Source organism: Zophobas morio, unplaced genomic scaffold (assembly GCF_036711695.1).
Source record: "Zophobas morio isolate AGI-343-1 ecotype UQ-CSIRO unplaced genomic scaffold, CSIRO_AGI_Zmor_V1 ptg000031l, whole genome shotgun sequence".
Classification (NCBI taxonomy): domain Eukaryota; kingdom Metazoa; phylum Arthropoda; class Insecta; order Coleoptera; family Tenebrionidae; genus Zophobas; species Zophobas morio.
In genome coordinates, this window is record NW_026972136.1 from 8,027,372 (window position 1) to 8,049,493 (window position 22,122).

General features: G+C 31.1%; 1 protein-coding gene and 1 long non-coding RNA gene across 2 annotated transcripts; one reads left to right on the top strand and one right to left on the bottom strand.

Moving 5' to 3' along the window:
- Nucleotides 1–24: 24 nt before the first annotated feature.
- LOC135139355 (putative odorant receptor 92a) lies at nucleotides 25–1,098 on the top strand. The gene is made up of 3 exons (XM_064069560.1): nucleotides 25–755; nucleotides 810–909; nucleotides 964–1,098. The coding sequence occupies exons 1-3, from the start codon at nucleotides 25–27 to the stop codon at nucleotides 1,096–1,098; spliced, it is 966 nt and encodes a 321-aa protein (XP_063925630.1).
- Nucleotides 1,099–1,902: 804 nt separating this feature from the next.
- On the bottom strand, nucleotides 1,903–2,257 carry LOC135139515 (uncharacterized). Its single transcript, XR_010282165.1, has 3 exons — nucleotides 2,156–2,257; nucleotides 2,087–2,101; nucleotides 1,903–2,032 (listed from the first exon to the last, which is right to left on the bottom strand). It is a non-coding gene; the product is annotated as an uncharacterized LOC135139515 (long non-coding RNA).
- Between the last annotated feature and the right edge of the window lie 19,865 nt (nucleotides 2,258–22,122).

The window sequence follows — 22,122 nt, forward strand, 5'->3', positions numbered from 1 at the left end:
AGCAACGTCTGCTACTTGACAAGAATGAAAGCTTTCTTCTGGAAAGACACCATTAAATTCAACGTACTAATTTTAAAATTAGTGGGTTTGTGGCCTGAAAACAACACTTATAAACTAAACTCGTACCTTTTGTACTCATTTTTGAGTATAAATATTTTCATCAATGCTCACACCGTTTTCCAAACAACAAATATATTATTCGTGTACAAAGATTTAGAAGCTTTAACGTCTATAATTTTTACTACATTTATGGAAGTTTTGACATCAGCTAAGGCCTATTTCTTTATCCAAAATATGGACATACTGAAACAACTAATGAAAAACTTGGACGAGAAAATATTTCAACCGAAAAACGAACACCAGAGGGAATTAATCCAACAAATTTTAAATGTTTGGAGATTTACTTACGTGGCTTTTTGGATACCTGTGGCCACTACTTTGATTTTGTGGTCGGTTATTCCTTTCTTGGATGGTTCTTTTAAAAATTATGGACTACCGTTTACTGCGTGGTATCCGTATAATAGTAAAAGTTCGCCATGGTACCAATTTACTTACATCCATCAAGTCATCAGTATATGTTTTATAGCAAGTGCTAATTTAAACATGGATATGATTATAGTCGCTTTATTGGTTTATATTGTGGCACAATGTGAGATTTTATGTGATGATTTGAAGAACTTAACCAACTATTGTAATACACAAAACTTTTACTTAATGTTCAGAGAATGTATAAAACATCATAAGAAAATTTTAAGGTATTGATATGAGTGTCTATTAAATTTGTGATTTTTGTATTATAAATATTTTAGGTTTGCTGATAATAGTAATAAGTTCATTGATAAATTGGTTTTGGGTCAGTTTTTCACGAGTGGGGCATCTTTAGCTCTGGCTATGTTTCAGCTTACTTTGGTATTTAGTGTGAAGTTTTACAGAGTGTCAAAAATTCTTATTCTTGTTCGGTAGGTGAAGCCTCTGAGCGGTAAATGTTATTCCATACTTTTCTATGTAAACTCCGTTTCGGTACAACTTTTTCTATATTGTTGGTTTGGCAACGAGTTGTACGAAAAGGTAAGAACATTAATTGTAATTTTTCAATAAAACACGATCAAAAACAGCCATGGATTTTTGAAACTTTGTCTCTGATCGTTTCATTTTCAACTCAGACTTTCAAATCGACGGTAACCTGACAAGATGAAAATCCGATCCAAGACAAATCTTTAAAAAGCCATGGTTATTTTTGAGCGTGTTTTTATTGATCTCTCGGTATTGGGTATTACGGGGCGACTATGAATTATTGAGATTATATTTTTGACTTTTTCGAAAAAGTGAGATAATGAAAACATGCGACTGCGTTTAAAGTTGGTTGTTGTATTCGGGTTCAAAAAAAGCTTGTTCCTCCTTAAAGCAGAGAAATATCAGCGGTGATAACATGGTTAACTTCAAGTGTTTATGCTTATACATCGGAAGAATATCACGTAGAAATTTATTTGATTTGAATGAGTTTGTTGCCTCAAAACCTAGGCTGAAATTATTAATCAAGACACTATCAAACAAAATGTTCTGAATATCATTATTATTATTCTTATTTTATGATTAAATAAAGACGTGCATATTCTGACATTTTCGGGAAAATGGGGTGACTCGCTCTTAATTTAATTAATAAAAAATGAGAGAGTGATTATTTATTTCGGAGTATTATTTATTGTATCTAATGAAAACAAATTTTGCCGCCCGCGAATTTTCAAAGATGAATGTGAAATGAAATCAGTTACAAAAATTACTCAAAATGGGGTTGCTGAATGGAAAAAAAATGCAAGAAGAAGGTTTGTTGTATTATTTATGAGCGACTTTCATGGAACATATTATACTAATAACTTCATATTTTATTATTATTTTGTTCTTTGTTCAATTTATTTACGAATTCGTCATCCCATTTATCTTCGCAAACACCATTTAATCGAACTTTGCCTTTCTGACAAGGAATGAGAAAAATGGAGAAGAAGTACGGGGCACGAACTCTATCAGGCAAGCCCTAAAAATTATTTGTTAGCAAATATTTACAAATTAACAGTTTGATTTATCTTACCGTCGTCGGTAAGTCCTAAAAATTATTTGTTAGCAAATATTTACAAATTAACAGTTTGATTTATCTTACCGTCGTCGGCATAGTTGAAACACTTAATATTAAAAACATTAGTAGGAAAAAAATTACTCTTTTGGACACCATAATAATAAGACCCACTAGCACGAATGGGTAACTTTAAGTGAATACGTCAAACATATTCTGGAATGTTCTTTTTATATGTATGAACTTTGAAATTTAAATACAATTATGTATATGAACTTGAAATTACTGAAAGATGAAAATTCCGAAGGTCGCGGTTAAAACCGCAGGCTTTACTATACTGATGCGTGATGATCTCGGACTAATGAGATTGCACGCCAACGTCGAAAGTCCCGGAGCAAGCGTCGCATTTTTGTCGTGGAATTGTTTAGTCACTCTGGGAAAACCGGGTGGTTAAAAATTATGCATGAAATCGTGTTTGCGCAGAAGTGACACTTGTATCAATAAAAATAATTCAAAATCGATGATTCAAAAGCAAATCTTTTCAATGTCTCACAAATTTGTCGATTTGAAAGCGACTTTTTTTACAAACCTGACATTTTCAAAACCTGACATTTTCAAATCGAAAATTTTGGAAAAATTAAACGAAGCCAAAAATAAATTCTGGAGGTCCTCAGTTACACAAATATCTCTTTAGATAATTTTCCAAAATGGTCAAAAATTTCGGTGAGTTTTCGGAAAAGTTATCTAAAAATCCACAAAAAATTCTGCGATATTATAGAATTCGACAAGCTGATTCAAAAATAAAGAGGGTTTATGATCCTAGAGAACAATTGTCCAAATATTAGGGAAACCATTTTTTTTTAATCCAAATAATTCTCATACTCTATTTTGGCGAGTCTGGAACGACGGTAGAATTTTTAGAAAAATGGTGACAAAAATAAATTCCGTCGGCCGAAATTTACAAAAAAAAGTCTCTTAAAGTAATTTTTGAGAAAGTATCGAAAATTTCGTAAGGAGTCAGAATTTAAAAATTTAGCTGTCGGAAAAGTTGCCTAAAAATTCATCTTTATGTTAATTAATTTCTTTAAATTAATGTCTAAATTTCACAAAACAAACAAAGTACATAAGTCGTTAATGAGCGAAATTACAGAATAATTTATATTTTAAAAGATTTGGGCCAAAACCAACTTTAGTCTCTCAATTAACTTTTACGGTTTTTAATTTTTAAATGCCTTCCAACGACGTTCGTTAATTTGAGGGTGCACCAGAATGTAATTTTAGTATTTTGAACTACTGTTAATATTTTGAATTATATAAATTCGATTTACGTTAATTTAATGTGTACCTATATTTTGACTGAGTTAAAGTAGATACATTGAAAAATATAACGACGTGGAAAGGGAGAAAAAATGTGACAACCTGGAATTCGATCCCACGTTCCCCATTTGCCGAGCGGGTTTATCGACCATCAGGTGTGACTGTCTTTCCTCACTTTCCACGTCATATTGTACCGCCACAATGACATCATTTCTGTTGTTGTTGGTCATGATGACCTCAGAAAATACTGAAACGAGTATTTTAAAAATTTAAGTGTACTTTGCAAGATTTCTACAAAAATTGAGATATGGCCAAATTTTGGTTAGTGTTTTACCGCCTATATGATGTCCCTAATGTGCACACAAATTTGTAAACAATCGATCCAGTAGTTTCAAACATTAAATGTCTAATAAAAATCGACACAAACGACAGAGCGACAGACAGATAGACAGACGGATAGACGGAAACGAAAGATCACTGTTTTCGTATTCTAGGAGTCATGAAATATGCTATTCATCTCATTTCAAGTGACATTTACTTTACAAAATTTTAAAATGACATCATTAAGTCCCTGCCAGGGATAAAGCTCATCTTTTTCTTCTTTTCCTTAGCTGGCAAACGTTTTCCTTAAATTCCCACAATTTAATAATTAAAAATTACAACAACGTTTAACATCCTCTTATCATTGTTGCATAGATCTCAAAAAATCTTTTTATTCTTAAAGGGTGTAGACTGAACTAAAATTAACTAATTTAATTTCGTTTATAGTGATTACATGGAATCTGTACTGCTGTCCTTAATCAAAGGTTTCATATCTTTTTAGTGCTAATATTTATTGAATATTAAAAAAAATATATTTGGGGTTTAGTCTGTAGGGACAAGAAACATCAGCATCAAATTGACGTGAGAAGACCAGCTTCTGCAAGTTACACTCTATCACCGTCCCTGATTAATATTTCTAGACACTCTAAGATAGAGAGAATTAAGAAAAAATTGTGTAAGTTTGCGCTAGAAAAATATTCCTCTTTATAGATTTTCAAGATGTCTTTGTATTGAATGACGTATAAAAACATCCAGCCATCACTAAGCCCTACTTTTACTTATTGAAAATTAATTAAGAATTGCATTTCCACAGTCCGTGAGAACCTCCCAGGTGTCTGGCACATTTTTTCCAAAATCCACAAATCATTAATTTTTCTTCCATTAGATTTATTGGAAGGTACTTATTACCCCTGTTTTTTGTTATCTTCGTGATAAGTAATTACGTGGCAGTACAAAGACGCATTAATTATGGAAACACAACTGCAATTACCTACTGCTAAAATTTCCTACGTTCGTTCCACGGCATTAATAAAAAATTACTCCGCGCCTTTAAATACCCATGCAAATTGAAAGTAATTCAGTAGGTCTCTAAACCATTCCGTTATTTGTCGAGTGTTGAAAACGCGTCGCGAAGCTCAACATGCAAAAGGTAAAAGAAAAAATTTTGTTTGAAGTTAACCACAAAAGCGAACATTATCTCACTGAATTTGTTCCTCCTTGGTTATAACTTTTTTTATGTACACCGAGATTCAAGGTGTAAGGGTATTTGTCAAAATCGCAAATGTAGCATCTTTAAAAAACATGTAGGTACTATGTTGTTTCAATGGCTCGCTGGAAGGGTCGTTTACAAACTACAAGTTATCAGGTTCTTTTTATTTAGTACCTTTATAACACTAAAGTGTCACTTTTTATGAAAGTACATCCATTTATCAAGTTCTTTCTGCCTATCTTCTAGAGGTTAATTTGTTTTAATTACTACTGAGCGTATACTTTATGACACAAGTTTGACGATAAAAAATTATCATAAAATAATAACTCAGATGGTTATGTCTAGTTTTTGTGTGACAAATCTATTATTTGCAGATAAGTATATAAGATTAACCTATAAGTAAAATCTCTAATCTAGTTAGTTCCGTTTTGAAATTCTGTCCTAGAACATATTTGGTGTGAATACCCGTTTTAGGACATCTTATTTGATATTAAAAAAAAATTTTGAACTGGATTAATTACTCAATTTTAATTAATAACTAAAGCACTGCATTAAAGTATAACATCAATAGACAATTTTGAGCTAATTAGATTTTTACTTCAGTTTAAAATTCATTTTATTTTGTTATCAAGTTTTATTAATTAAATTCAAAGTATGCTTTTTCACATACGTATCAAAGTCGCATGATTTCAAAGGTGACTTTGATGACAATTTTTCTTTTGCAGGCTAGCATTTATTTATAATGTCAACTTTACAAGCTAAAATAATTTCACATCTTTTTTTCCACACCTCACTACATTATGAGCTGATTATCATGCAATACCAGAAACGATTATCATGAAATAGAGCTAAGAACCATACCGATTAAACCGACTTTCAAACAAACAAAAAAATGTCCATTGAATTCTGTTCATCCGTTTGGGAGCTACAGTGCCACAGACACACAGAAGCTTCAAAGCTATGATTATTATAACAATCCTCTTTCTTCGTCGGGGGTTAGTAGTGAGTTTTTGTTTAAGATAACGTCATGCTTGTTTCACCTGTTGCTACGTTACCGTTATTGCTGTAAAATTTTCCGTAAAAGCACCCTAATAAGGGAAAGTTTGCGTTTCATTTCTAATCAATATTATCGTAAGGGATTCAATGTATGTTGGGTTGCATAGGTTACTTACCAAACACGCTCAATGGTTTTAATGTGACATACGTACATGTTAAGTGTTTATTTTCTGAGTAATTAAATATATACTTTTAAGCACCCTCCATGTTATTTTTTTAATAATTTTCACGTTTATTCTTGTTTCGACTTTTTTACATGATAAGGATTTAACGACTAAATAATTAAAAAACCCAGACCAAAATTTAAGAAAATCGCTAACAATTAAAATAAATAGAAAACGCCTCACTCCGCTGTTTTGAATTTAAAAAAGATGCCTATTATATTTAGAACAAAATAAATATAACACTATATACTAAATAGAAAGCAGTTTAATGATAAGGACAAAATTGCACTGCATTTTAGTTTGGATCGATATTCTAAGGGATTTACGTGTATGTTGGGTTGCATCAATCTCTCATTAAATCTCGAGATTCCTTGAACGAGAGACTGGATACTAAATCAAAATTAAAAGAACAACTTATAATGTAGTAATAAAATTTTAGGTGTACAAGTACTAAAAAGCAAATTCCGGTTAAAAATCAGTTTGTTTTGTTAATTGTAGCTAGCATACTTTTAATTTTCGTCATGACTACGGAAAAGATTTATTTGTTCGTCCTTAAATTTAATTGTTAGTTTAATATCGGTTCTATTTTACCAGGTGTGAAATAATCCTAAAACAATAATCGTCTTTTAATATAATTTAACAGTTAGTTCCATTTATTTTTAATTTTAATAAGAATATTTTTTATCCGAATCTGCAATATGTTCAAGTCACCTAGTTCCAACGCTCCGCGCACATTTAAAATACTATTGATTTCACATCGTTAATAAAAAATGAGGATGTAAACAAGAGTATTTAAAAAGCGGTCCACTACATCCCTCATAGTTCCGTTTTGAATTTCAAGCTTTAAACTTTATTAAACACAGTTGCAACCATGAAAACGTTCGACTGGAAAAATATTATCAGTACAGACATTTTTGTTCTGAAAATTGTAGGACTGTGGCCGAAAAACAACGTATTCAAACTCAATCTCTACTCGATATACACATTTTCCATCAACATTTTCGTAAACGGTCACAACTTCTTTCAAACCGCCTTCATTGGTCTCATCTACAAAGACCTGCAAGCCCTGGCGGCTATAATCTTCGTGCTTCTGACGGACTGGCTGGAGACTCTTAAAGTTTGCTACTTTGTCCGCAATATGAAAATACTGAAAGCACTTATGGGTGAATTACAATGTGCCGAATTTCAACCCAACAAGCATCAACAGGAGAAACTGCTTCCAGCTAATACTAAACCCTGGACGATCATTTATTACACCATCACGATACTGTCTGTTGGTACTGTTACCTGCTGGTCTATATTTCCGATTGTGGATGGTTCTTACCAAGAATTCCGACTACCGTTTTTCGCTTGGTATCCCTACAATACCAAGGTGGCACCCATGTATCAGATAACGTATCTCTACCAAGTCTTCAGCATTTGGTTTCTAGCCATTTCGAATGTCAATATGGACACATTTCTGGCAGCACTGATGACTTTTGTTTCGAGTCAGTGTGACATTCTGTGTGATAATCTGAGAAATGTGAGTAGTGACGATTTTAACAGGAAAATGGTCGCTTGTATTAAACATCATAAGAAGATTGTAAGGTATTGTTTTGAGTGTTTAGTGAAAGAATTTGGGGTAATTTCTATATCTTAGGTTTGCTGCGAATTCTAACAAATTTTTTAACGAAATCGCGCTATGGCAGATGTTTACTACTGGAACGTCTTTGGCTGTTGCTATGTTCCAGCTGACTTTAGTAAGTCTAAAGTGGTTGTGATGTTTGGGGTAATTTGTGTTGTTTAGGTGGCACCTTTCAGCAGTGAATTTTATTCGCTACTGTTTTACGTGGCAGCACTAACAAACCAGATTTTTTTGTTTTGCTGGTTCGCCACGCAGATTGAAAGTAAGGTAAATGATTTTTGTTTTAGATTATCCTGTGTGTGTTTGAATGCAATGTTTCAGTTTCTTTAAAAGTCAAGTGTTTTACGAACTTTGCTTATTAAAGTTAGTATAATCTTAGATGGTTATAAAAATATTGAAAATATATCGTATTTAATTTGTCGTTAAACTTAGCTTTTGTCATAGGACCGCCTTTTCTTAAGTTTGAGGAACGTTTGAAAATATTACTGACCTGGAAATTTTCGTTCTAGTTAAAATTATATATAGGAATTTGTATCTGTGGAGGAGTGGTTAATGTAAGCAAACATTTTTCAGATTATATTTATCCAAAACCAAACTAAAATACAACTTTTATTATTAAAGAAATTTATTTGTTCATATTGTTTAAGTTACCGCAATTTACACTCCCTCTGTTTAGAAATAAATGTCCGATTTGAGATTTTATGAAAACTTAAGAAAATTATGCCTGGAGTACTGACAGGTAACTGTCAAAATTGATACTAAAAGTGAAATTATTAATTTCTAAACAAATTAATTTTTTCTTGACGAAAAACTTTAAATTCCCGTTTTTCTTAAATATACATAATTCAAAACAATATTTTGGCTGCAAATTCTCAAAAGAAACCTAAGATGACTCCAGACATTGAATAATTAATCAGTTAATTAATTGGGAATATATGAAAAATCCCTTGTAAAAAAATTGACAGGTTCCTTCTATTATTTCCTGTGACAGATTTTGTGACAAAAGTCTTATAATTAATGTTTTATGAAATTTATACATTACGTTATATGGAACAAAACATTTTTGAGAAAATGGACACTTATTTATGAACATGAAAAAATCCTAAATCAAACACATTTCAGCATTTAGGGAGTATTTTTTATCAAAATATTCTTAATTTTCTATTGTAATTTAATATTAATAATTTTTTTTTTTAAACATTCATTTCGATATACAGAACAAGTTCCTATTTTTCGAGTACTAGAGACAGAAAAAATACATATAATTGAAAATTGTAGAACTTTTTAACATCATGAACTCAAATTATTGTCAACTATACAGAGTGTTCTGTTTTTGAAGAGCGATGCATAGCATGTTTTTCTGCTCTCGATATTTTTATGTTGGACGTTGGACATAAAAGCGAAAAAAAATAAATAAATAGAGTAAGAAAGACTAGTAAATTGATACAGGCTATTTCACTCAAAAAAATTTAAACTGACTATATTATAATATTTTAGAATTTTTTATAAACCCTTTACACTAAGGTTCAGTATTATTGGTTACATTGGAATTTCAAAAATAAAATGTGCTTGTAAAGCCTAAATAGAGGCTGGAAAATATACCAAGTATTCCATCAAAAAAAAAATAATAATAATAATAAGAGTTTATGTTTCTCTAAAATAGAACACGCTGTGTAGTTGAAAATAGTTTTAGATAATGGAGTTTAAAAGATCGTCTCTCCCTAGGCTTTATCACAATAAATAGTTCATTTTTGGAATTTTGGTGCGACTTTGGCATGCTATCCAATTTTCTCGATTTTTTCTTAACAATGCAAAAGTCCACAAAAAAAATGCAAAAATGTTGTTTTTAAGACCTGCGTTGCCATATTTTGCGGAAAAGAAACAGAGATACGCTTTTCGTTGTGCTATCAAACTTTAATATACCTACAGGATGATCAAAGATTGAGGATAAACTCGATGGTAGGTTGTTCTGTAAAGCAGTCGAAAAAGGTGGTAAAAAATTAAACCAAATTTTTGAAAAATATTAAACTCCAAAGTTGGACAATTAACTACCTAACTCTGATACGTTTTAATGTGAATTTAATTGACAGCCTAAAATTCTGATCAAGAGTCTAAAATGATATCTGCCAACAGTAAAAAATGGCTTTGTGGATCGTAATGAAGGCAATTATTATTAAATTAATAATAATTAAATATTTATCACAGATCAAAATTATGAAGTTAATTATTCAACTTTAAAGTTTAATATTTTCAAAATATTAAGACAAGCGATTTTTTTTTGTGAACCCTTCCATGGCTAAAAAATTTCAAGAAAATTAAGATGTCGAGCAGCGCCCGCTTAGTAACTCACCTTGTAGATTTTCGCGAAATAAAGGAATTGCAACTGTCCGTAAAAAACCAATGTCCTTGACCAGAAAACGAGAAAATTTTCATCTTATTTAGTTTAAACATAGCCTTATAACACTGAAAATAAAAATTTAAGAAATGGAAAAATGCTCACCTACATTTAATTACTTTGCAGATTTTCCGCAAATTAACGTTCAAAATGTATTGATAAAACAATTAAGTGGACTCTGAAGTTCACACAAAAAATATGGAGCTTGACTTACAGCGTTGTAGTAATGACTCCATTCAAATATCTATAATTTGTTTAGAATGGCATATTTGCTGCTCCCTTAGCACGATGAAGCTTTTTGTTCAACCAAAATTAAACAATAATTTGACCAAGCACTTGAAACTTTTAACAAAATTTCAGTCTTAGTTCAAATATTTCTTTAACAGAACTGACGCCGCATTTAATTCTCAAACGCTTTCTAAAAATAAACCACATTCAAATAACTCTAATGATACACAAAAAATCCAAAACCCTTATTCCGCCCTGGATTTTTCTCAGCTCCGCAATTAAACATTTCTTTAATCCTTCAGACCTAATTATTATACATTTCTTAATGGATGTTTATGAGAAACTTCAGATGGCAAACAACTTTTTATTAAATTTCTGCGTCTACAAGCCACTTTCCTGGCATTAAAGCCCTATTATTAATGAAAGAATACAGATAATTACCCGTTCTGAAAACTCTTCCGTATTTTAACATTAATAATATATTAAGACGCAAACAGAACACGATTTATTAACGTTGAGTTTAATTCACTCTCTTCAGTTTCAAACAACACATCTTGACGTTTGAACGAAAATGGCCAGATTCGTGTGGCATTTAATAATAAAAACCAACATTTTGGTATTGAAAGTTGCAGGATTGTGGCCTCTAAACAACACTTATGGACACAATGTATATGCTATATACGCCCTTTTTATAAATATTTTTGTGGATGGCCACAACGTTTTCCAAACTGCGTACATCGCATTCATATACAAGGACTTGCAAGCTCTGGCGGCGATTATTTTTGTGCTTTTCACTGACTGGCTGGCCTCGATTAAAGTTTACTATTTTGTACGAAACACAAAAATACTGAGGTGGTTAATGGTGGAATTGAAGTGTGACGAATTTCAGCCGACTTTTCTTCAACGGAAAAGTTTGCTTCCACCAAATGTGAGATCGTGGTGGATGATTTACGCAACGTTTTCTACGGTTGTAGTCGGTACGTTAATTTTTTGGGCTATTTTTCCCATCCTGGATGGATCTTACAAAGAATATAGGCTACCATTCTGGGCTTGGTACCCTTTTGATACTAAAACGTCGCCAATGTATCAAATTATATATCTTTACCAAGTCTTCAGTATCTGGTTCCTGGCAATTTCTAATGTTAATATGGACACGCTAATGGCGGCTCTTATGACGTATACTTCAACTCAGTGCGATATTTTATGTGATAATTTGAGAAACTTGAAGGGAGAAGATTTTAACGCAAAATTAATTGCTTATATTGAACACCACAAAAAGATTGTGAGGTATGGATTTTTGTTTTGTTGAGTGGGTAGATTTTGAAAATTGCGTCTTAGGTTCGCCGAAAACAGTAATAAATTTTTCAATGAGATTTCGTTGGGGCAAATGTTCACCAGTTCAGCTTCGTTGGCACTGGCCATGTTTCAGCTCACTTTGGTGAGTTGAAATTTTTTTGTGATTTTGGTGTGATATTTTTATAACTAGGTAGCACCCACGAGCAGCGAATTCTTTTCCCTACTCTTTTACGTGGTTTCAATGACGACTCAGATTTTTTTGTATTGCTGGTTTGGTAACGAAATCGAAATTAAGGTAGGTATTAAAACTATTTTAACACTAATTTTATGGGTATGAGCAATAAGAAATTTTCTATTCCGTCAGGTCATATTATGACGTCATATATATCTTTCTGCAAAGTTATGATTTCATAAATATTTTTTCACTTGAAAATCTTTTCAAATAGATATTTGTTTTGACTTATTTTTTTGACTTCCAAAAAAAGCTGTATCTTACAAGAAAGAACCAATAGTTTTCAAAAAGTTTCTGAAAAAAAAATATTCAAGTATAAGACAAAAATGATGTTTTGACTTCATCTCATACTTCAGGATTTAGCTCACTTGGTACATACATTTTTATTTTTTTTTAAGTAAAATCTTTATAATGCATTCTTTTCTTGGCAAAAATTAATGTCATTCGGACAGTATTGACCATATCACGACTTAATGTGGCCTAATCACTGTGAAAACAACGACACAAAATTACAAGCTGAATGCACAAGTTTTAATAATAATAAGAGTATTTACAAAAAACCTTCGCCGCATTTTTTAAAGTATTTTGACTTTGATTAAAATTTTTACATTTTTTTTTACTAAAATCGTTTTGTGAAATATTAAAAAAAACATGTTTCTTTATTTAATGGTTTAATAAATTTTCTTTCTTTAACCAGATATACACATACAGGTTAGTGTTTTATACCCCACCCTAAGGTTCATCGTTCTATTAGGCTTTTTTTAGGGTTTACAATCAAACATTAATTTTGAAATTCCTATACGCCATTGTCGAGATATTCCTATCTCCTTGACAATTTTTCACACAAAAAGGATGGAAACAAAGTGGCCTGTATTGTGGTATCAGTAAAATTCAATCTTATACTACAGAGTGTTCATGTAAAATTTTAAACTACTAAAATTTTCAAATTATCTTATTTCATTTTTCCCAAATAGAACATTCTGTATTTTAGTACTGCATTTTTTGATGTTTTTACTTCCCAAGCGTAAGCTAAGGAAGTATTGTAAAAGATTCCATCGGGCGACTGGCTCTTTTCATATTTTCTCGACGGTTCATGACCCCTAGAGTACGAAAAAATAGGTCTCCCGTTTCCGACTGTCTTTTGTCTGTCAACTGAGGCGATTAGACAGGTATTCCTCAAAACTATAATATTATCAAATTTTATATGTATATTAGGAATATCGTGTAGATTGGTAAAATGCTAACCAAAATTTGGCTAATCATCCCCATCAACAATTTGATGACGTCTTCTCATTTATATTTTTTAGTAAACGTTATTTAAATTTTTATAAAATAACATAATCCTATGCTTAAGGTTTATGAATCCGCCTTGATTTTTTAGCCCATGTACCCAAATTTAAAGTTACTAACGGGAAGGTCGCTATTTCGATTAAGTCATGGATAACATTTTTTCATTGATTAAATGAAGAACTATTCACCCACTTTTCTAGAAAATTTTGAGAATCCAATAATGTTGCGCCCTCCTACATTTAACAATAAGAGTTATTAATAATAGTTACTCACCCAAAATAACATTCAGACCATTTTACTCCATTGGAGTTTAATTATTAATTTTATTCCACTCCTTTGTTCTCAGGAGGGAACTTGCTTATCGTCGCATTTTTTTGTGGTATAAACGTAAACAATCGAAGTTAAGCATATTCTGATAATAGCTGTATTTCTTGGAATATTCTTCAGGGGCGAAAGATGTTTTGTTTACAACTTTGACCAAAATTGTTTATTCTCTTTCTCTTGATATTTTGCTTTGTCTATTAAAACAACAGGAGACATGCAGAAACTATCAACTTAACTTATACAAAGTACTTAAAACAAAAGATTTTTGGTTATTAAAAATGGATGATGTTATCTCAAAAAATAATTAAACAAATTGTGACATCAGACATCAAAATTATACAGATATTATTTAATTTTAAATTTATGATGTTCTTTAAATTCTAACAATGGATAAATTACCCAACTGATTAGTCACAACACTTCAAATAACCGACAAAAATTAAAACAAATTAAATATTTCCGAAATTTTATTTACATTTTTTAAAATAACCACATAGAGAAACACGATAAACAATAAATTTACCAACTTTAAAGGAAGAAATAAGCAGGATCGGGCAACAACACACATAATACGGTCCTTGAGTTTTAATTGTATTCTTCATGAATGACTCAATAAATCGGTTTTCCTGGCAGATAAAATTTCAACATACTTAACGATTTCTAAAACTCGAGCTCATATTTACCTTTTTTCAATTTATCCTGGACACTGCAAGACATTCCCTGTAGGAATTTACTTATTAATGTAACTGACGTTTAAATTTTGTGAGAAATAAGCAGATGTAAGACAAAACAGTTTCAATTAAATTGTAAAAAAAAATCAAATTTCTCCAGTCGCAGCCACTAATAGTCTTAACCTACTTATTAAGGGATGTTTAGCTACAACTCTCCCAATTAGAATAATTAATAATAAAACAGCAAGAACTTAATTATCCACTCCAGCAATTTCTGAATAATTTTTTAATGACAAGATTCATCAATGACTGGCAGGCACGCGATCAAAAATTAGTCTTATGCTAAGCTTCAGCATCAAAAGTCGCAGTTGTCTATCAAGTGTCGTGCGGTTTTCATCTACCATACTCCAAGATGAACAAAAACAGATTTGACTGGAAACACACCATCAAGATGAACACTTTGTTCTTGAAAGTGGTGGGGCTTTGGCCGGAAGGAGACGAAGGCTATAAACTTTGTGTTTACTCAGTTTATGCACTTTGTGCGAATGTTATTGTCAATATTAACAATATCGTCCAAGTTGTGAACATTTTCTACGTCTATACGAATCTGCAAACTTTAGCGGCGTCTATTTATATTATTTTCACACAGTTATTGGCTACTTTCAAAACTTGTTACTACGCTCTAAATGTTAAGACTGTCCAAAAGTTAATGAGAAATTTGGAAATCGATGAGTTCCAGCCAAGAAGCTCTCTACAAGAAATTATGCTAGAGTCGACGTTAAGTATGTGGATGTTGATGTACACGGTGTTTTTTATTGCGGTATCCTCCAGTGTTTTCGGACTGTGTATATTTCCAATACTGGATGGGTCCTTCAGAGAGTTTAGATTTCCATTTTTGGCTTGGTATCCCTATAATACTGACATTTCACCAGTTTATGAATTAACGTATGTCCACCAAGTGGTCAGTATTTGGTTTCTTGCTATTGCCAATTTGAATATAGACGCATTTTTGGCGGCACTGATGATGTATATTGAAAGTCAGTGTGAGATATTGTGCAGTGATTTAAAATGTATAAAAAGTGGTGAATACAGTCACGAAATAGTACGTTGTATCTTACACCATAAATTAATTATCAAGTACGAAAATTTGATATTTTGGAGCGATATTATCATTTTACAAAAATGGCATATTTCAGTTTTGCCAAAACTAGTGACAGTTTTACGAGCGTCATGGCTTTGGGTCAATTTTTTACTAGCACAGCATCCCTAGCTCTAACACTTTTCCAACTGACTGTGGTGAGTATTACACAAAAGTTAAATTTTTTTGCCGAATTTATTGTTATTTTAATGTTTATTTAGGCTGACCCACTTAGTACTGAAAGTTTCTTTTATATATTTTTCGTTGGGGCCATAATAATGCAAATTTTTATGTACTGTTGGTTTGGAAACGAGGTGGAGCTTGGGGTAAGTTGCTCTTAAGTATTTCTAAAAATTTTAGTTTGTGGACCAAAAAAATTTTGTTACACAAAAATAATGTAAGGACAGATTCAAATAATAAATGCTCTTATTTTTTTTTTTAATTAATCTTTGTTATAAAATGCACAACTGGGTTCATATGTCACAATAATATTTTTTACTTGATAGTGAAAATCTTCAATTATCTCTATTTTGAGTTTCACAGTTCAAGGGAACACAAATGCAGGTTTCTCGTGTTTCGACAGAACTGAAGAGTGTATTCTTCAGGAAAGATTTGTTTATTAAGTTTTCCAAAAAGTAAAGCAAAAGTAATAATAAAAAATCGCTCGAGGGTTATTTCGACAAAACTTCCCTTGTCCCTGACATACAGTATATTTTTAGTGATAAACTCTATATAGTAAAAAAATATAGAATAATGCCATCTAAAAGAGTCCCTGAGGGAATCGAACTAGCGATCGTTTTCATGTTGCAAGTTCTAATACAATTTCGCTATGCGAAAATTCGAATGTATAGGGGAAAAACTCAAGGCAGAGCCATAAACCACAACCTTAGATGTGTATTATTTCATACATCTAAAAATAGATTTTGTAAGGAAGAAATTTTAAGCAAACACAGTACACTTTAAAGGACTTTTTCGTATGCTGAATATCTACTTTTAAAGATGTTACTGGTAATTTTATGTGTTACCACCCCATAGATGCAACTAATGATATAATCTCAAAATTTTGGTTGTTCATTACATAAAACGGACTGTTCCGAATGTTGATATGTTATTTTAACAAAAAACTCGAACCGTTTTAACAGATTTTTTATTATTGAAGTGTTCTATTACGTATTATTCTATTATTCCCACGATTTATTACTACTACTATTAGATATTTTGCAGTTGAGTGTTTCTTTTCTTTCCTATATTTTTGGTTGGAACAATACAAAAATAATACAAATTTTTGCGTACTGTTGGTAAGTCGTAAGTCTCTTAAATATTTCCAAAAAAATGTAATCTGTGGTCAAAAATATGCACGGAAACACACAGTAGTAACAGATTAAAATCGTGTATTTCAATAAGATTTTTAAATCGTAAAACTCTTCAGAAAATATTTTTTTAATTACAATGTTTAAACATTTTAGAAATCACTAAAAAAACTTAATTAAATCCCTAAAACCAGTTAATATTCACAGTATGTATCAAAATTATTGTATTTTTTTGAAGGTAAATTTGATGAATGATGACCGTATTTTTAAAAATTATTAAGTTAAATTTTATTGTCAACATGCATCCAGAACTTTTTCGTATACATACACTTCTACGCACTTGAAATTTTAAGTTAAATTCTTTATGACGATTATAAATTAAAACATTTGTCTTTGCATCTGGTGTGAAAAATTGATGGACACTCTTAATTATTTCTCTATTGAAATGTGTAAGGAAATAAATGTTCTTGTGTTAAGAATGAATAACAAAAAAACTAGCGAACACAAAAATGTAACTCTGAAATTTTATTTTTTTGACACAAAGTCAAACAATTAAACACATTTGTATATAAACCTTGATGAGACGTATTAAACTGTTAAAATGCAGCTGAATTTTTCACCGACATTAGGTACAATAAACACACAAAAAAATGCAAGGATGCAAGTGTTTTAACTCTTACATGAATTGTAAATATTCCTACTTGTATGAATAAACACAAGGCAGTAACAGTAAACTTAAATTATTTATTAAAACAACGTTATCAATTACCTACCTACTAATTTCGTAGCTAAACCACTAATTATTCCTTAAAATATAGCTCCATATTTATTAAATGAGTACATCTTCACAAAAATACCAAATAAAAAAAAACATTGAAATATTCTTAATTAATCCCTTCTAATGCAACTCAAACTAGTCATTACTCATCAATTCCTGGTTTAAAAAGCACTTGCTTAGTCCGAAACCAAATACTAATTAATAATAAAAAAGAGAAGAGTAAAAAATTGTACTTTTGACCGACTGCTTGGCAGCAGTGAAAATTGTTTGTTTTATTAAGAATGGGAAAATTATACAACATCTGATAATGGAACTTCAGGATCGGGAATTTCAACCCAAAAATGACTACCAAAAGCAATTAGCCGAACCCACTTTAAACTCATGGAAAATAATTTATAGAGCATTTTTCGCCATAGTGATAATTGCGTTGTTTCTCTTGTGTGCTTTTCCCATCGTGGATGGCACCCATAGAGAATTTAGATTACCATTTTGGGCGTGGTATCCCTACAACACTAAAACATCGCCCAATTATGAAGTGACGTATCTTTATCAAGTCGTGTCGTTTTGGATGCTTTCAATCACAATTTTAAATATTGATACTCTTATCACCGCTCTGATGATGTATGCTGTTACACAGTGTGATATCCTGTCTGACAATCTGAAAAATATAAAGAACGATGAAATGAGACATTTCAACAAAGAACTGAATAGCCACATAAATCATCACAAAGAGATTATCAGGTAATTGTTTTGAATGATTTGGTTGTTTTGTGGTTGGGTAAAAGTAACAGTGCTACATATTTTTGTCTTTGCAGATTTGCATACAATAGTAACACATTTTTTAATGGTATAGTTTTGGGTCAGTTTTTTACAAGTGCTACTGCCTTGGTTCTGGCTTTGTTTCAGTTAACTTTGGTGAGTGCGAATTTTTTTAATTTATAAATCCAGAACATAATTTGTTTCTATACGTTAGGTAACTCCTCTGAGTAGTGAATTTATTTCCCTCTTATTCTATGTCAGTTCGATGACTATGCAAGTTTTTTTGTACTGTTGGTTTGGCAATGAAGTCGAAACAAGGGTAAGTTTGTTGTTTTACTAACCTTTCTGTTGTTGTTACTATTATTTTATTATTAATACGAGTACTATTCGAATAAAAATAATAATAATAATTAAACCCTGTATACACAGATTTCACTCCAGATATCATTGCCTTCAAAAATTAATGACGTCCTCTCGAAAATTATTTCATAAAAGTTTACCGAAAAATATACCTTGAGATGAGGCATATTAGTCATTTCATTAGATAGGCACGATTTATTTTATCACCCATTTTACTTGATGTTCTTGGACTTTCAAAAATACAGGAACCTGATGACATCAATTTTGCATAACCCATGTATGATATTCAAAATAACCTTATTATTGATATCGAAATCTTAAGCATGGTAAAATATTTTAACTGGAGATAAATTTTGTTGTTACCCATAATGGACATCTGAATTTTAAGGTAGTGTTTGTAATTTTTGTATAAACTTTGATGAAACTTTAGTGATAATTGAAACTTAAAAGCATTAGATTTTATTTATATTTTAATGTACGATAAAATTAATGGCTAATTTTTGAAATATGCAATGTTAACATTCGAAAAATGTCGAACTTAGGATACGCTAAGTCTGCATGCCATACCCGCTACAAATACTGACATTATGGTATTTACAAAGCAGCGTTTGTCATAGAGCAATAGAAAAGTTAAACCACAAAAAAAATTCGATAATCTGTGATCATTGATATCATCTTGAAGTATTACCATAACTTTAAAAAATTTTCTTGAATAAGACAAAATATATCAGTTCATTATTAAATCGCAATTATAAAAATCTGATACAGTATAAATTTTGTGTGAAGTTTGCTTGAGATTATGTCATTAAATTTTTGTGGGAATAAACAAAAAATTTTGGTTAGCAATTTATAGTAAATGATAGTCAAAGTACATCTAGAATTTCACAACAAGCAGTTCCGTAGCTTTTGAGAAATAATTACACATATTTAACAAGATTGTATTTGAGTTTTTTAATATATAATTAATAATTAATTGATTCATTAATTTCAAAAATAAAAGTGACCCAGTTTTTATAATTTTTTTATACGAAAGTATAATTCGTTTCTTGTTAAATAAAAGTACATTTAAAACTACATCTGTGGACACGATATTAGGATGAAATAAAAGAAAATTATATAAAGTTATTTAGATAGAATTTTCCTCGCCCCTTAAATGCAATCTAACAAATATAGTTTTAATATAAAAAAGGTTAGATGTTGAATTCCACATATCTGAGCCATGGACAATTTCAAAACTAGTTTTTCGAAAAATTATAAAATTTGATTTTACAAAATTTTATTGATTTTATAATAAGCCCCATAAGTAAAAAAATATAGACAATACCAGTCACAATATATGTATATAAAAAAAAAGACACGGCTGAGAATCGAACCCTGACGGGCAAGTCCGACAACTCGCCACTTAACCAACTAGCCTCCAGGTATTGGCGCATGGACGACGTATCGGCTACGTGAGACACGTGGACAATACAGCACAACAAAATATTTGTAAAGTAATTGTAAGCAAAGCAGATTCATAAACCACAACTACAGAAGTACATATATTGTTTTATAAAATTTAGATAATCTATATTACTCAAAATCATGAGAGGACGTCATCAAATTGTTGATGGTAATGATAAGACAAACATTGGTTAGCGATATTCTTAAATAACATGTAAAATTTGACAACAGTCGGTCCAGTAGTTTCGGAGAATATCTGTCTATAAGAATCGACACAGACATACGACAGACAGACGGAAACGGGGAACCTATCTTTTTATACTCTCGGGGTCATGAAATGTAGAAAAAACGTAATAGTAGTCATTGGGCAGTTAGCTTACGCTTCAGAAGTAAAGGCGCCAGCGCACTTCAAATGATTTTTTACAGTTATCATCATTTTGTTAATGACACTAGAAATTCTGCAACTTCGAAATGACTGTTGGTCCAAAGCTACTTTGACAGAAGTTCCCTCGCTCTTGAAGTGGAGTCCAATAAATCCCGATTCTTTGAAAATTTTACAAAATTTTTATTTTCTGATGACCTTTGTATAGTAAAAAACAACGGTGTAAATGACACCTCGAACACTGTGCGCTGCGGGGACGCAAAATCGAAGGGGGTGCCGTCCACAGACATACGACAATATGAAATATATTCAAAGCAAATAATAATCAACGGAAAAGAGTGTATTATTATCAGTGTACATGCCTAACTTCGATTGTTTATGTTTATACATCGAAAGAATGTCACGTAGAAATTCGTTTGATTTGAATGAGTTGTCTCCTTAAAACGGAGGACTAAAATTATTAATTAAGCCACAATGGAAAAAAATTAAATAAAGATGCGGGTATTCTCACATTTTCTAGAAAATTAGGTTCTTAATTTGATCAGTAAAAAATTGGTCTAAGGCTACAAGTATAATCCGACAAATCCAGGTCTTTAAAAAATTATAAAATTTGGTTTTACGACTTTCGTTTTAACCTATGTAAAGTAAAAAATAGCAGCTCCGCAGCCAAATATATTTAAAGCACATGATTAACGGGATAAAATGTCGTTCAGCACTAGGTAATAGTAATCTGAAGTGATTATTTATGTTTATACATCGAAAGAATGTCACGTAGAAATGAGTTTGATTTGAATGAGTTTGTCTTCTCAAAACAAAGGAACAAAATTATTAATTAAACCACAATTGAACAACATGTTACGCACATTATTACCAATTTTTTGCACTCTTGATATAATAAACATTTTTTAAATTACGCCTCAGTAGATAACTGGTTTGAAATGGTATGATAATGTATCCTCGGAAAACAGGCAGAATTAAAAAATAACAACTATCAAATAATAATCTACGAGTTACAATATTTTTAACCCGGGTGAAAGATCCGCACCTGTAACATGATTGTACAAACCACAGAAATAGAGAAAAAAAAATAGATAAATAACAAAACTCTTAAGAAGTTGTGAGAGCAGCTGCTGATGTGAGGAAATGATTTAGCAAGGATAAACATAAACGTGGCTTTAGTTAAAAATCGGCAAATACAAATGGATATGAAGCAAACGAGTGAATTAAAGGGATTTTGTAAAATCGAGTAGTTGAGCACGTTTGTACTATAATTTTGCCGTGATTTGCAATTAAGTGGTGTACAGATACACAGAGAAATTACTGTTATTTAGAAAAGTTAAAAGAAAAAAGTTACATTACCTTTGTGAATAGAATACTTTAGTGTAAACAGATATATGTTCCAACAATCTAGTACACCCCTGTATATTAAATATATTATGGTTATCTGACTACTTTGTCTTCTTCGACAAGATTTATACAAATACTTCAGCTTGTATGAATAAACGCAGGGCAATAGCAGTAAACATAAATTATTTACTAAACGCAACGTTATCAATTATCTACCTAGTTATTTTGTAGCTAAACCACTAATTAGTCCTTAAAATATTCCTTGATATTTATTAAATAGGCAGGTCTTCACTAAAATACAAACGAAAAAAATGTAATAAAATATTCCTAATTAAGCCCCTCCAATGCAACCCAAACTAGTGATTATTCATCAATTCTTCGTCTAAAAAGTACTTGCTTACTACGAAAC